The sequence below is a fragment of the Prunus persica genome, chromosome G4, assembly GCF_000346465.2.
Source record: "Prunus persica cultivar Lovell chromosome G4, Prunus_persica_NCBIv2, whole genome shotgun sequence".
Lineage (NCBI taxonomy): Eukaryota > Viridiplantae > Streptophyta > Magnoliopsida > Rosales > Rosaceae > Prunus > Prunus persica.
Window position 1 is genome coordinate 6,360,029 of NC_034012.1, and position 16,324 is coordinate 6,376,352.

The following is a 16,324-nucleotide window of genomic DNA, read 5'->3' on the forward strand; positions in this document are numbered from 1 at the left end:
AAGACAGATGTCATAATCAACGGTGCCACATTCAGATTTGCTTTTGTTTGCTGTCAGAGGAATGCGTCATAGCGTTAGCCATGTCAAGACTGAATTCATCTATATAATGTAGCCATCTCTCTCTTAGTACCACGACCAAGAATCTCTTTAGTGTGAATATCCTGAAGCAAACAAAAACTCAGGTAAATAAGTACACATCAATTCAATTATTCAATAAGCTGACTAATGGACATCAATTTATTAGATAAAGATGGAACAAGTAAAGTATTAGATAGTGAAAGAGGATGAGAGTGCAACAATGTCAGCCCATGTCACAGGATAAGTAACTCCATTGGCGTTAGCAATACAAGTTTGTAGGGGTTGTGTAGTATTCAAAAAATCATCAAGATCATACGCCATATGATCAATTGCACCAAAATCAATTATCTAACTCGTGGAATCACTCTTATTCGAAGTATGGAATCAATAATCAGTACCATTATTAGTCGTATCGCATTGTGTTCTATCTTTGAGAGTAGCCTACCATTCGGGGTAGTCATGCAATTTAAAACAAGTCACACGAGTGTGTCATGGATTACCACAATATGCTCAATCTAGTCAATGTGTCGGGGTTGTTAGTCGGGAAATCATAATCTGTGCAGTGGAAGATGCATAAGATATAAGTTTTGTAGGAATCCGGATCAGGATTTGAGCCTGAGTTGAGGTCGAAGTCGGAGTCAAAGTTGGGATCTGGGTCTGAATCAGAGACAAATTCGGAGTTGGGGTTAGGATCGTCAAAATAGGATCCTGATTCAGGATGGGGTTCAGGGTTATCAAAATAGGATCTTGATTTAGGATCAGGTTCGAGATCGAAGTCTGCATCTGTAGGAGCTTGGCCACATGGGCACTCAATTCAGCTATGATTGGTTAAGAATAAGAGAAGGAATCGGTGGGGTTACCTCCATGAGGGTTGAAAAAATCCTCAACCCCCATAGCGATGACAAGGGTTTGAAACTAGAGTCAGCAATTCCCAAACCCTCTAATACCATGCTAAAATATGAAATCTAATATAAGAATATTTGTTTGTGGGAATTTTACATATATTCCTCTTCTTGTAAGAGGTCATATTTATAAGGCTTATTATCACAAAACGTCCCTAAGGTTTACGAAACTATCAAATTGCATCATTAATGTTTTTTTTTTGTCACTCGTGGTCCTCAAGATTAGTATGTGCGATCACAAAAGGTTCCTGCCGTTAGGTTCCGTAAAAAACTTTGTTAGTTTGCTGACGTGTCATATATATATGACAAAACATCCCTGAGGTTCATGCACGCCCATCACAAATGGTCCTTGCGAAATTTTTTAATTTTTTAATTAAAAATTCATAAAGTTTTGGTTTTATTTTTAAAATTATTTATAAACGAAAAAACCATTTATAAAAGGATTTTAAATGAAAAAATCATTAAAAAATTTTAAAAAAATTCTTATGGACCATTTGTGATAGGTGCATGAACCTCAAGGATGTTTTGTGATATATATATATATATATACAGTCCCGATCTCTTGGACCACAGGAGTCCAAGAGATTGTGGTCACCCACCGTTGGATATTAATTCAATGGTTTAAAAAGGTTTCTTAAAAGGAGTGCAAGAGTGAGTGAACCGTTGAATTTACATCCAACGGTGAGTGACCACAAATCTCTTGGACTCATGTAGTCCAAGAAATCAGGACTATATATATATATATATATATATATATATATATGTCATATCAACAAACTAACAGAGTTTTTGATAGAACTTAACGGGAGGGACCATTTGTGATCACACATACTAACCTTGAGGACCACGAATGATACAAAAAAACATTAAAGATGCAATCTGAGAGTTTCATAAACCTTAGGGATGTTTTGTGATAATAATACTATTTATAATAGCGTAAGGAAAGAGTAAATTTTACATAAGTCAAGCCAACATTCTAAACCCCTAAAACCCCAAGTGCCCACCCGGACGTCTCTCTTTCTCTTCATGCTTCGTATCTAGCAGCTGAGAATGAAAGCTTTGAGAGCTCTGAGAACTCTCTCTTCGAAACCCAGAAAAACCCCATTAAACCCAACCTTCTTTCACAGGTTCTACGCAGCTCAACCTCAAGAAGACGATTCCAGCCACACCCCATCCCTCTCGGACTCTGAAAATGGTTCAGACTCAGTCTTTGACAGTACCCATTACGACATACCAACCATTAGTTCAGATTCTAAGCCGAAAATCCCTCAGAAGCCCACTTGGAACACCAAATACAGATCAAAAGCTGATGAATTGATTGCCCAAAAGAAAAAACCTGATGATTTGATATTTAAGAACAGCTCGCTCGCGAAGAAGCTTCTTGAAGCGGCGGTATGTTTGCCATCAGACGATGAGGATGAGGAGGATGAGGAGGAAGTGGTCAAGGAGGAGGACCAGAAGGCGTTGTCGGTTGGGATAATAGGTGCCCCGAATGCCGGAAAGTCTGCACTGACGAATTATATGGTTTGTTCTTTGCCCTTATCGTTTAAAGGTGTTTAATCTAATGGTGTTCTTGATGAATTATTAAATGATTGTATTGAGCGATGAAGGTACTGCGGTTAATTGGCTTTCGTAGTTTTTGTTCTGAAGCTGTTTTTTGGTTTTGGTATTAAGTAGTCTTTAATTTGATTAACAGTTTCTTGATGATTTGGTTATGGGAATTTCAGTAGGGTATACACAAGTTCTGTAGCATGAGTATAATGAAGTGTTGGAGACTTTTGGTAATTTTGGCGTTATGCATTATTTCATTTGCCTAATTGGTCATAGTTTATATTTTATGGGCAGATAACATTCGTTCTTCTATGTTGCTCTGTTGTGTTGTGTATATTGCATGGCATTAGATGAACAACACGGGTATCGTATTCTGCCTAATTTTCCCATGATTACTGGACTTCGGTTGTTAAGATATCAAAATAGTTGCTAAGGTTAAAGCATGTTTGAGCTTCTTGACAGAAGGCTTAACATGTCAGTGGCTCTGAACTCGTTTCCAGCTAAACAAAGGTGAGTTCTTCTTAGGAGTCTTAAGTGAGTATCAAACACCAGTATTGAGTCTGAACCTGTCCTGTGCATAACATTTCTCTTAAATCCAAAATGTTATATTTCGGAGAGAAACAAATGAAAAATCTTTTTAGACTCCCATCTGGGATATACATATAAGCTTGGGAGATTATCCTTTGTTCTTAACCTTGATTCTTTGATGTACTCTGTTGGATATAAAATGATTTGCGGTACTATCTTGAATTAAGTTTATTAGAACATGGATCTAACATCATTTTATACCTTTACTGGATTTATTGTAACCAGAACCGTTCTGATGACGTCCTCTGCATTTTTTACAGGTTGGGACTAAGGTTGCTGCTGTGTCACGGAAGACGAACACCACTACCCATGAAGTATTGGGAGTGATGACAAAAGGAGACACACAAATTGTATGTATCTTGTTTTTAGTTAATAATCGACCTGCTTCTGTAGGAAAATTTTCTGGTGAATGTTACTTTATGCCCTAATGTGTTATGAAAGTTACTCACCATCAATTGAATTACTCTATGCTATTGATTTCATTATCCCAGTTCAATTATGACATTATTACATAAAAAAGACAACCTGATGAGCTTGTGACACTTATTTCCGTCTTATGATGAGATTTTTGTGATACATTATTCTCGTGGAATAAATAACTTATCTTGTACTTGTTATTCTATTGTTTTTTTTTTTTTCCTCTTTTCTAAAGCACATTTCTCTTTTGACTATTTGATTTGTCAAGGTTACTTGTTTTTAAATTTTTTGTGTTGATTAAAGTTTTGATAGATACCCCATCTTTTGAGATAAAACCAGTGACATTATAGTTTTTAGACTGTAAATCATGTAAATATCAGAACATCTTATCTATCCCTATCAATGCCCAACTATTTTTCCAGCTTTGTAATGAAGGTACTGTAAATATTTAATCATAAAATCTAGCATGGAAGCATGCAATATAAATTCTTATGTCATGCATCTTGTTTAAATAACCTTTATAGTCTTTTAAAATGCATCACAGTTTGTCATTTATATTACTAGCGTGATGATCTGAATAGTATCCTCATCAGCAATAACAACCTCTCTTGTAAAAAATACATTCAATTAATTTTCTTCTTAGTGCCTCAAAACGTGTAGTCATGCTTTTCCTTTTTCCTCACTGATGGAAGAGCACATACATTGAAGCTCATGAAATGTCTTATGGTTGTTTTTCCACATTTTGGGCCATTTGATTGACTGCCTTCATCTATTATGCGTATGCAGTGTTTCTTTGATACTCCAGGAATTACATTAAGTAACAGAGGATGCCCTTACAAGGATTTCAAGGTTCGTGTAGAAAGTGCTTGGAGCTCAGTTAATTTATATGATGTGCTCATAGTTATTTTCGACGTCCATAGGCATCTTACCAGGTTAGTGGTCCATTCCATTTGATATTCCGTAAGCTTTATTCTTCATATTCCTTCGAACAATATTTCCCACCATTTGGCTCCACAACCTATCTTATCAAGCTATTATATGGGCTTGTTTTATTATAGTTCATAAGTGTGATAGCGCTAATGCATGAAATGAACATAAGCATCAGACCTAGATACATATGACAGCCAGGTTCCATGTAGGCAAATTTTCACCTCTCTCTCTCTCTCTCTCTCTCTCTCTCTCTCTCACACACACACACACACACACACACACACACACACACACATAAGCATCAGACCTAGAGACATATGGCAGCTGGTCAAATTTTCACCTCTCTCTCTCTCTCTCTCTCTCTCTCTCTCTCTCTCTCTTTTCCAATATTATTTGGTCCCTGATCACCTGGTTCTTTTCATTTCCATCTATGTAGACCTGATGCAAGGGTTATAGGATTAATCAAGCGTATGGGAGCAGAAGCACACCCAATACAAAAGAGAGTTTTATGTATGAATAAGATTGATTTAGTTGAGAAGAAGAAAGATTTATTAACAGTTGCCGAGCAATTCAAAGATCTTCCTGGGTTTGAAAGGTAAGGTTTCCTTGTAGCAAATGAGAGATGGTGTTTGTTGTTTTCTTGGAACCCATGGTTCTTAAGAGTACATCTGACCATCTGTTTATTGCTTTAATCTTGTAGGCATTTCATGATTTCGGGTCTAAAGGGATCTGGAGTGAAAGATCTTAATCAATACTTGATGGATCAGGCATGTGTACTTTTTAGTAATGCCTTCATTGCCATAATATCCTATGGAACATCAAAAAGAATTCTATTACAATAGGCTTTTTAAAATGTATTGTTTGCTAAATGTCATATTCTACAACGCTGCTCTTTCTCTCACTTAATATCTGGTCAGAAATTTGAAAGACTATTATAATTTTTAGTCTGAGTTTTTTTTCTTTTTTAAATAGATTTTAACATATAATTTTTTATTTATGAGAGTGAGCCTTGGGTACAAGGATAAGGATGTTCTTGTTCCATTTAACCCATCCTGTACCCCATAATGACGGTGGCCTCATGCGTTGGGCTCTCTTTTTTTGTAGATGAATAGTTTTTATTAATAAGTTGGTCCTTCTAATGAGTGTAAGAAGCAATTATGTCTTTTGGGAACCCAATAAGGTTTGCTTATTGAAATTATAATTGGATTGCTAATCTTTGTGCACCTCCTTCTGTTTTCAAGTTTTGGTTTGAAAAAGTATTTTAAAATTTATCTTGATCTAGTAAAGCACCTAAACTAACTTATTTTCATGAATCTGCTTATCTTTCTAGCTAATGTTACGCTGTGTACTAGATCCCACATCTCATTTCTTCTGTGGGTTTTTATGTTTAGGCTGTCAAAAGATCTTGGGAGGAAGATCCATTCGTCATGACTGAGGAAGTAATGAAGAATATATCATTAGAAGTTGTCCGAGAAAGGCTGTTAGACCATGTCCATCAGGTAGAGATTCAGCGACTTTTGTATGTACTTTGAGGCTATCATTTCTGTCTGCTCAACGATTCTCTTCACGGTCTCAAAATAAGCAATTTGAGAATCTTAAATAATGACAATCTCTGCTTATTCTAGGAAATCCCATACGGTATTGAACATCGGTTGATGGACTGGAAGGAGTTGCGAGATGGCTCTCTTCGGATTGAACAGCATCTTATCACTCCCAAATTAAGTCAACGCAAGATTCTTGTAGGAAAGAAGGGCTGTAAAATAGGGTAAATACTGAAGTCCTAATTTCAGCATTTGTTTTGCTCCTGTAACTTTCACAACATTTGACTATTTGTTCAAAATTTTAACAAAAAGAAGATATTTGTTTTAGGTTATTTTTACTGCGAACTTATTGATGTACTTCACCCTTTGCTTAAGAGTTGTATCCTAGCTACTTGGGCACTTTAAGTAATTAGAACATATTGGAATCATTATTTTACTTCTTACACAAATTGGTCTGAAATACATTCTTTTGAAACAGGAGAATTGGCATGGAAGCTAATGAGGAGCTAAGGTCCATCTTCAAGAGGGATGTCCACCTCATTCTCCAGGTTAGACTTAAATGACACATTAGAAAGTTGAGTTGAATGCCAAGAAGGGCACCTTTTCACGCCATACTGTCTTGAAAACGAAGGTAGTGACGAGCTATGATCCATCACAAGATGGAAGTGCACCTTATTTGTAAGGTTGGACTTGCAACATGTTTAGTGAATAGAGAGTTGAATGTCAAAAATTGCAACATTTCACCCACACTATTTTGAAATGTACATAAGGAAGCTTATCAGGCCTATCTGTACTCTATTCTCCTCGACTCATCAAATTTATGAAGGCCATCCATCTAGTGCTGAGCTTTCAATGGCCGAAATTTATCAGCTTTAGTTTGGGGATTGAAGCGGCTGACAAATAATTCGAAGACCCCAACTTGGCATGCAAACACTAATGTCCGGAATCTTTGAGAATATACAGTGTCTTGATATGGAATTCTTTTCTCTTTATACTAATCTTTTGTTTTTCCCCCTAAAGATGTGTTAATGTGTAGCAACATATGAACGCTTAAGCAGGGTTGTTTCATTTGATTTTTATTTGAATCTATACGTCCTTTAGTATACTGTTAAAAGGACCCATATCTCTGATTGTTCAGAAGTCATTTATGAATGTGACTTTGCTTGTGTCACTGTAAATTCCACCTGTGTTAAGATGCGAATTGATTCAAATGTTTTACGCCCTTGGTAAGTATCGAAATGGATTCTCTGTCTTGGCATTGCTTCACTTTTTAATTTGAGCCGTGTAATACAAATTCAAGGTTTCTCTCTTGTATGATTTGGTGTCTAAACTCAGATATTTAAGATAACCATTAGAATTTGTACTCAAGGCTCGGAATAAAAGTCTAGCGAGGCAAATACAATGGGGAAAGGAAAATTTAAACTTAGAACTTCTTCCACAACTTGGCAGGCAAACACTACACTAACTGATTTAACCTACATATGCTCCAGTCTTGTAGTTTATTCCAGGGAATATTATTATATTAGTCATGCATGCGAACTATCTCCTCATGTGATACACCAGACCAGAGAGAAGAGATTGACAAACGACATCACATATCATTTAAAAGTTCTGACAAGTAGCTCCTGACTAAACTGGACTAACCAACTATTTCCCTATCATCACAACCACTGCTTCTCCTACTGCTAAACACCCACATCACATGCCAAAACGAAATCTCCTAACCAGTGAAAGGCTGAAATGGAATTGTAGTCAACTGATCAAGAAGCCCTGTGACTGGTGTGGCAAGTTGGGGCTCATAAGCAAAACCATGCAAATCACCATCTATCCCAGCATGAACATAAGGGCATGGAGGGATCCATTGCCACCTTTTCCTGCACATATCAAACAGCAAAGCCTTGTCAGAACCTGGGATCATTATGATAAGGAACTCTCCATGGACAACACAATGAAACCCATTTCCATTTTCCAGCTCTGCAAATTGAACATAAAGCTGTTGTGGCATTCTTTCCATCTCAATCCATGTTGTTCCACAAGCCTGCAAGCCCCAAAGCCTCAGGCTTTTTGGCACATTGAGGTTACTCTTATCAACTGCAGAAACCAGCAGCAGCTTTCCCTTGCTCTCCACCAAGCTTGGAGACCTCAGATGCCTTCTCATGGGAGCCTTAATCTCCCACCAGTTATTTGCTGCCACATCATAAGCCAACACACTGCAAGGGCTATAGTTCATGCAGTAGAATTTTCCCTGAACATGAACCATTTGACCTGATTCAAAATTGCAGACCTTCGGTAGAGAAGAATTGGTGCCCCATAATGAAAAGAACCCACCTCCATCAATATGAAAGCTCTCTGCAGTCAAGTTTTTCACAGCATATGGAGAAATCAAGTCATCTCCAGCAACAGTGACATCAATGGATGAAGGGCTAACACTTAAGCCTATGGAAGGGAAGAGCCTTGATCTTAGAGTTGGAGGCAATTGAGTCAGAGAACCAACAATTGGGTTACACAGAATGAGAGTCTTCGGACCAGCCTCATCAGAAACCCAACAGATTAAACCACCTGACGAAGAAGCAGGGGAGAACCCGGAGGGAAGCAGAGCAAAGGAAAGGCGGTACCATGCAAGTTCATAAGGATCAAAAAGATACCCTTCACAATCAGTACCAGCCCTGTTGTTGTCACCATGGCTTCCTCCAATATTGTTGTTCCTGTATATGTAGCTGCTCTTGAGGCGTTTGTGCTTGAAGAAGAGGAACCAATGACGGCGCGGAGATACTTGGAGGTACAATTCAAGAAAGGTGTTGGAGAACAACAGAGCATACCATCTCTTGCACACACATCGAGCTCGAAAAAAGGCCGGTGGTGGAAGAAAGGCGATGACATGGTCGAGCAGCCGGTGTGGGAGCTTACTCCATATCCTACTATCCATCCATGGACTAGGACTGGATGTGTTGATATTTTCAGCAATGCCACCATGTCCACTACTAGTAGTATTGAAGGTGTAGGAGAAGGGAAAGGTGATAGTAGGATGAAAAGCTTCCATCTTTTTGTGTATGATGACGAGCTTGCAAGTAAATTTGGCCTAGATTGTAGTACTTATTCAGTGGAGTTGAAACGAAGAAATGGAGGGAGTTGAAGCGTGAGCTAATTGTGGAAATAAAGGCTTACGTGCATGCTTGCTTTTTTCAAATGTAGAAAAGTGGAAATTCGTTTTTGGTTCACCAAGAGAGGAAGGTTGGTATGGTTATGTTTGGAGAAAGTTCAGGATGATGTGAACATAAAGATGGAAAATCTCAGGTGGGTTTTTATTTTAAGAAGGGATCGATTTCAATTGGGAGAACAAGAAAGGTTTGGGCTGATAAATGTCACCTGATGAATTGGATGGTTTGTTGTTAACTTTCATGGGATTGGAGAGAAGGGGTTGAAGGATAGGAGAAAGTGCTAAAAGGTCACTCATATATAGAAGAAAAAGCGATCACTATTGCAAAAGTAAAGAGGAAATCTTTAACACTCAAAATAATTAATGGGTCTTTGGTTTGTTTTGGTTACGGTGGACAAGTTTATTATGTGTGTATATATAGGAAAGGTGACTTGGTCTCTCCTCTCTTGTTCTGATATTTCTCTCTCTTTGTTGCATATTGGTTTCTTTTGTATTTCTTTCCCTATGAGAGAAATGAGGGCAGTGATTCTGATGGATGCATCAGTCAATTTGGTGTTGTTCTGTCAAGGCCGAGGTTGCTAAGATATGTGCAACTTTAAGATGAGAGAGAGAGAGAGAGAGAGAGAGAGAGAGAGAGAGAGAGAGAGGTAGAGAGGTCTTTGCATTAATATCGATCATTGTTCACACTGTACACGTACGAACTCCTCAACGTGAATGCACCAATTCAACTTTCCACGAGTTGAAGCCTCATGAAGGGATCGGACAAGCATGCACCATGAATAATTTATATGTGGCAGTAAGCAGATGGAAAATCATTAAAGAAGAAATATATTCTATTTGGTGTTTGTTTCCTGGCAGTATAGTGTCATTGAAGGGCAAGGAGTATAGAGCCTTTGGACTTTGGATTAGGGAAGACTAAGAGATGATATTTAAGATCACTAAGTATTTTATTAGGTAACTTAATAAGATGAGATTTATGAATTTTGGATCTTAGAGTCCAAAATATCATCTTATAGATTTCAAGGCATAGACTTCGGAACTAACACGTGAACTACAAATTACAATCTCATCTAAATATTGCCATGTTTAATAACCCAACAAGGTAAGACCATCAAACTCTTGATCTAATTTATTTCTTTCTTCTCAACGTTACAATGGATCTCAAGTTCAAATTATCCGGTTTTCCAACGTTAACAATTATTGAAATATAACCCTAACTTTTAAGGAAACCTAATCGAGTAATTATATTAACACTATTTGAATAAGTTGGTATTATTACTAATGTTTGACTTAGTGCAAGAGGGATCATGCAACCCTAATGCAGGTGGTGTATGACACTAAGACTTTGTCAGATCATATGTCCAATCCAATCTCATTGATGGGTTTTTGCAGTTGTTCATGGCGTGAACAACGAAAAACTTTATTTTGAAGACAGGCTTGAAGTTTCAGACTTGATGAGATCTTCAAATAATGTTATAATTACAATTATAATAATTATAATGCACTTTCTGTGTAAAGAAGCTGTGTAATCTGCTCTTTCTGACTACTTTCTTTCTCCTTTCTTTGAGTCATAATATTCGCTTTCTGTAAGCCTCTTGGCTTTTGTTTGGTTTTGTTAAGGGAAGCAAATCTAAGTCAGAACAATCACCATGTCTTGTTTCTGTCAATCTTTAAGTATTATCTAATGTCTCAGAGTTCATGCTTCTAAAATGGAAAAAGTAGTGATAATCATATTTGGAAATTTATTTCTTCCCTCAAGAAACTTCTATATTAGAAAAAGGTGAACTCCTCATATTTGGAAATTGTGTTTTCCCTTCAAGCAACCCAGTAGCTATAGTACCACCTCTCTCTCTCTCTCTCTGTGATTTCTTTTTCTTTCTTTTCAAAGTTTCTTCCTTTGGCTAGCTAGCTTGTTTGGCCTCAGTTCCTCCTCTAGTTGCTTCAAAGATTTCATTTCTCATTATTTGGTTTTGGCAACTTTGACTTGCCCAAAATTTCATGGAGCTTTAACTGTTACTTTACCCTCTTTAGGGAAGAGACATACAAATATTTACCTTCAAGCAAACAGGTATAGTACTTCAAAAAATATTTCCATTTAGAGATGTTCTAGATGGAAATCAAAGTGAGAGTAGGTTTCCTTTCGGTATTGAATTATTGACTTCAAACTATTCTCAGAGGAGACCCAAAAAACCAGTAAAAAAACAAAGCTTTTGTGAATTAAATACGTTTTTCTTTGTCTGTAGACTTTCAAAAGTTGATTAATTACTGCGTCAGATAGCTCCACTCATGTCTAATCTTGTTGTGGTGATAGTTGTCTGAGAGAGAGAGAGAGAGAGAGAGAGAGAGAGAGAGAGAGAGAGAGAGATATGGTTCTCCCCGCCCCGCCGCTTGAGGTTTTCTAGGCTCTTGCATGGCATACTTCGTTAAATCAGTTTTCACTTCATATGACACAAGTAAAAGTCAAAATTGAAGAAACAGAAATCTGAAAATCACTTCTTAATTAAGTAAGAAAAAAGTTCAATAAAGAAATCCAATGCAGCATTTGCTTAAAGTTGTTCAGATTTGAAATTACGCTTCATTTATTCACTTATTGTGGCTTGAAAGCTCTCTCTTCATGGTCGGATTTACCATGGTTCAAAAGATGAAGCCCTCTCTCTTCATATAGCTAGCTCATAGTTATTTTCGACGTCCATAGGCATCTTACCAGGTTAGTGGTCCATTCCATTTGATATTCCATAAGCTTTATTCTTCATTTTCCTTCGAACAATATTTCCCACCATTTGGCTCCACAAACTATCTTATCAAGCTATTATATGGGCTTGTTTTATAATAGTTCATAAATGTGATAGCGCTAATGCATGAAATGAACATAAGCATCAGACCTAGATACATATGACAGCCAGGTTCCATTTAGGCAAATTTTCACCTCTCTCTCTCTCTCTCTCTCTCTCTCTCTCTCTCTCTTCCAATATTATTTGGTCCCTGATCACCTGGTTCTTTTCATTTCCATCTGTGTAGACCTGACGCAAAGGGTTATAGGATTAATCAAGCGTATGGGAGCAGAAGCACACCCAATACAAAAGAGAGTTTTATGTATGAATAAGATTGATTTAGTTGGGAAGAAGAAAGATTTATTAACAGTTGCCGAGCAATTCAAAGATCTTCCTGGGTATGAAAGGTAAGGTTTCCTTGTAGAAAATGAGAGATGGGGTTTATTGTTTTCTTGGAACCCATGGTTCTTAAGAGTACATCTGACCATCTGTCTATTGTTTTAAAATGTATTGTTTGCTAAATGTCATATTCTACAACACTGCTATTTCTCTCACTTAATATCTGGTCAGAAATTTGAAAGACTATTATAATTTTTAGTCTGAGTTTTTTTTCTTTTTTAACATATAATTTTTTATTTATGAGAGTGAGCCTTGGGTACAAGGATAAGGTTGTTCTTGTTCCATTTAACCCATCCTGGACCCTGTAATGATGGTGGCCTCATGCGTTGGGCTCTCTGTTTTTTGTAGATGAATAGTTTTTATTAATAAGTTGGTCCTTCTAATCAGTGTAAGAAGCAATTATGTCTTTTGGGAACCCAATAAGGTTTGCTTATTGAAATTATAATTGGATTGCTAATCTTTGTGCACCTCCTTCTGTTTTCAAGTTTTGGTTTGAAAAAGTATTTTAAAATTTATCTTGATGGAGTAAAGCACCTAAACTAACTTATTTTCATGAATCTGCTTATCTTTCTAGCTAATGTTACGCTGTGTACTAGATCCCACATCTCAGTTCTTCTGTGGGTTTTTATGTTTAGGCTGTCAAAAGATCTTGGGAGGAAGATCCATTCATCATGACTGAGGAAGTAATGAAGAATATATCATTAGAAGTTGTCCGAGAAAGGCTGTTAGGACATGTCCATCAGGTAAAGATTCAGCGACTTTTGTATGTACTTTGAGGCTATTATTTCTGTCTGCTCAACGATTCTCTCCACGGTCTCAAAATAAGCAATTTGAGAATCTTAAATAATGACAATCTCTGCTTATTCTAGGAAATCCCATACGGTATTGAACATCGGTTGATGGACTGGAAGGAGTTGCGAGATGGCTCTCTTCGGATTGAACAGTATCTTATCACTCCCAAAATTAAGTCAACGCAAGATTCTTGTAGGAAAGAAGGGCTGTAAAATAGGGTAAATACTGAAGTCCTAGTTTCAGCATCTGTTTTGCTCTTCTGTAACTTTCACAACATTTGACTATTTGTTCAAAATTTTAACAAAAAGAAGACATTTGTTTTAGGTTATTTTTACTGCGAACTTATTGATGTACTTCACCCTTTGCTTAAGAGTTGTATCCTAGCTACTTGGGCACTTTTAAGTAATTAGAACATATTGGAATCATTATTTTACTTCTTACACAAATGGTCTGAAATACATTCTTTTGGAACAGGAGAATAGGCATGGAAGCTAATGAGGAGCTAAGGTCCATCTTCAAGAGGGATTACTCAAAATAATTAGGGTTTAAAACTGATATGTTTATTCTTCTCTCCAAGAAGAATATATATACTACATACAAAGTGGTTACAAATAGGAAATATGTACAAAATCTCCTAATTCTACTCAAATTAGATAATTACAATAAAATATAAATTTTATTCCTAATAGAAACAAATTATATTCCTAATAGGAACGTTGACTCACGCCAACACTCCTCCTCAAGTTGGTGCATAGATATCGGTAATGCCCAACTTGTCAAGTGAGTCTTCAAATCGGCGCTTTGACACGGCATGGGTCAACATATATGCAAGCTGCTCTAAAGAAGGCACAAAAGGTATAGAAATTAACTTATGCTCCAACTTCTCCTTAATGAAATGTCGATCAACTTCTACATGCTTAGTTCGATCATGTTGCACCGGATTGTTAGCAATTTTCAAATGCAGACTGATTATTACAGTGGAGCTTTGTAGCATGATTCGGTCTAAAATCAATTTCAGTAAGTAACCACCTCAACCACAGTATTTCACAAACCCCTTGGGCAATCCCTCTGTACTTAGACTCTGCAGAGGACTGAGACACAACATTTTGCTTCTTGCTACGCCATGTAACTAGGTTACCACCAACAAAAGTGAAGTAACTTGATGTAGAACGTCTATCTGTAATATTCCCTGCATAATCTGCGTCAGTGTAACTTTCTAGATCCAAGTGACTATTTTTCTTAAATAATAAACCTCTGCCAGGAGCAGACTTTAAGTAACTCAGAATACGCATCACATCAGCCATATGATCCTCACTAGGTGAATGCATAAATTAGCTAGCAACGCTTACAGCATAGGCAATATCAGGACGTGTGAATGATAAATAAATCAATCTCCCAACCAACTTTTGGTATCTTTCTCTGTTAGTTGGGACCTGATCCACATAAACACCAAGTTTATGATTCTCAACAATAAGTGTATCAGCTGGTTTACAGTCAAGCATTCCAATATCTGCTAGCAGGTCCATGACATACTTCCTTTGTGAAAGAAATAAGCCATGTTTAGATCGAGTGACTTCCACTCCTAGAAAATATTTCAGACTACCCAAATCTTTCATCTCAAATTCAGATGCTAAATGTTTCTGCAGTCCTTCGATTTCTATAGTATCATCACCAGTCACAATCATATCATCAACATAAATAATCAACAAAGTAACCTTACCAGCCCTATGTTTAATGAATAGAGTATGATCAATATTGGCCTGTTGGTAACCAAACTTCTTCATGGCTGTGGTAAATCTGCCAAACCATGCCCGAGGAAACTACTTTAACCCGTACAGCGCCTTTTTCAATTTGCACACGTTCCTCATTTCACCGGTAACCCCTTACCCTGGTGGAAGACGACTCATGTACACTTCTTCTTCTAGTTCACCATGTAAGAATGCATTTTTTACATCAAATTGTCTCAGGGTCTAATCCAAGTTTACTGCTAAGGACAACAAAACTCTGACAATATTCATCTTAGCCACAGGTGCAAAAGTATCATGATAATCAACTCCATATGTCTGAGTGAACCATTTAGCTACTAATCTTGCCTTGTACCTCTCCATAGTACCATATTCATTATATTTAACTGTAAACACTCATCTGCATCCTACATGCTTCTTTCCCTTTGGTAAACCAACAATGTCTCATGTATTATTTTTTTGCAACACCTCCATTTTAATATTCATGGCTTCAGCTCACTTTGGATAATTAAATGCCTCATCAACACGGGTTGGAATTTTAATATTATCCATTCTGGTCACAAACGCTTTGCACTCAAGAGATAACCTGTAATCAGACACATAATGGGCAATAGCATATCTCGCTTTGCCTTTTGGTGAGTAACGATCAGGTGGAACCCCACGGTTTCGTCTAGGCAGTAAAACATAAGAATTATCAGAAGTAAGAATAGAAGCACTTACCTCAGGAATATCTAGGGGAGCTTGATTGGGTAATATTAGAGAAGCTTCATAGGGGCAATCGGTTCAGTGACAGTAGTGACATCAGTTAAAATAGCAGGTTCAACTAGTGTAGCAGGTTCAGCCGGTGTAGCAGGTTCAACAGGTTCGGTCAGTTCTTCCCTTTGTATCAAACTATCCAATACTACTCCCCCTTGTAAATCTAGCCAGTTATGTCCTTCACTACTAATCTCCCCCTGAAGGACATGCTTGGGTGTATTAAAGAAGAACATTTCATCCTCAATAAAGATAAAATCCATAGAGACATATAGACGTCAGGTTGCAGGATGATAGCATCGGTAGCCTTTCTGATAAGGAGAGAAACCCAAAAAGACATAGCGGAGAGCACATGGGTCCAACTTACTCTTCTGATTATGATGGAGGTGAACATAGACGACACAACCAAACAACTTTGGAGACAGAGTCAGCATAGAAGAGGCATAGATGTAATGGGTCAGTACCTGCATATGAGTTTGGAAATTCAAAACTCGTGAAGGTAGACGATTCAAGAGATAGACTGCATAGGTAACAACATCCATCCAGAACTGCTTTGGAACTGATGCACCAAGCAGCAGAGCATAGGTAGCAGCAAGGATCTGCCCATTTTTACGTTCAGCAACCTCATTCTGTTGTGGTGTTTAAGGGCACGTAGTCTCATGGAGTACACCCTTGGTGTTAAAAAAAATGGGATAACGCC

At 37.4% G+C, this 16,324-nt stretch overlaps 3 protein-coding genes across 3 annotated transcripts; 1 reads left to right on the forward strand and 2 right to left on the reverse strand.

Moving 5' to 3' along the window:
- LOC18779434 (GTP-binding protein ERG) lies at positions 1,951–7,190 on the forward strand. The gene is made up of 8 exons (XM_007211673.2): positions 1,951–2,504; positions 3,380–3,469; positions 4,323–4,468; positions 4,903–5,061; positions 5,167–5,233; positions 5,858–5,965; positions 6,092–6,231; positions 6,486–7,190. Exons 1-8 carry the CDS (start codon positions 2,031–2,033, stop codon positions 6,568–6,570), a joined length of 1,269 nt encoding a protein of 422 aa, XP_007211735.1. The 5' UTR covers positions 1,951–2,030; the 3' UTR covers positions 6,571–7,190.
- Positions 7,417–9,047, reverse strand: LOC18778520 (protein UNUSUAL FLORAL ORGANS). The gene has a single exon (XM_007213296.2). It carries the CDS (start codon positions 9,045–9,047, stop codon positions 7,728–7,730), a length of 1,320 nt encoding a protein of 439 aa, XP_007213358.1. The 3' UTR covers positions 7,417–7,727.
- LOC109948529 (uncharacterized mitochondrial protein AtMg00810-like) lies at positions 14,071–14,910 on the reverse strand. The gene is made up of 2 exons (XM_020561713.1): positions 14,476–14,910; positions 14,071–14,394 (listed from the first exon to the last, which is right to left on the reverse strand). The coding sequence occupies exons 1-2, from the start codon at positions 14,908–14,910 to the stop codon at positions 14,071–14,073; spliced, it is 759 nt and encodes a 252-aa protein (XP_020417302.1).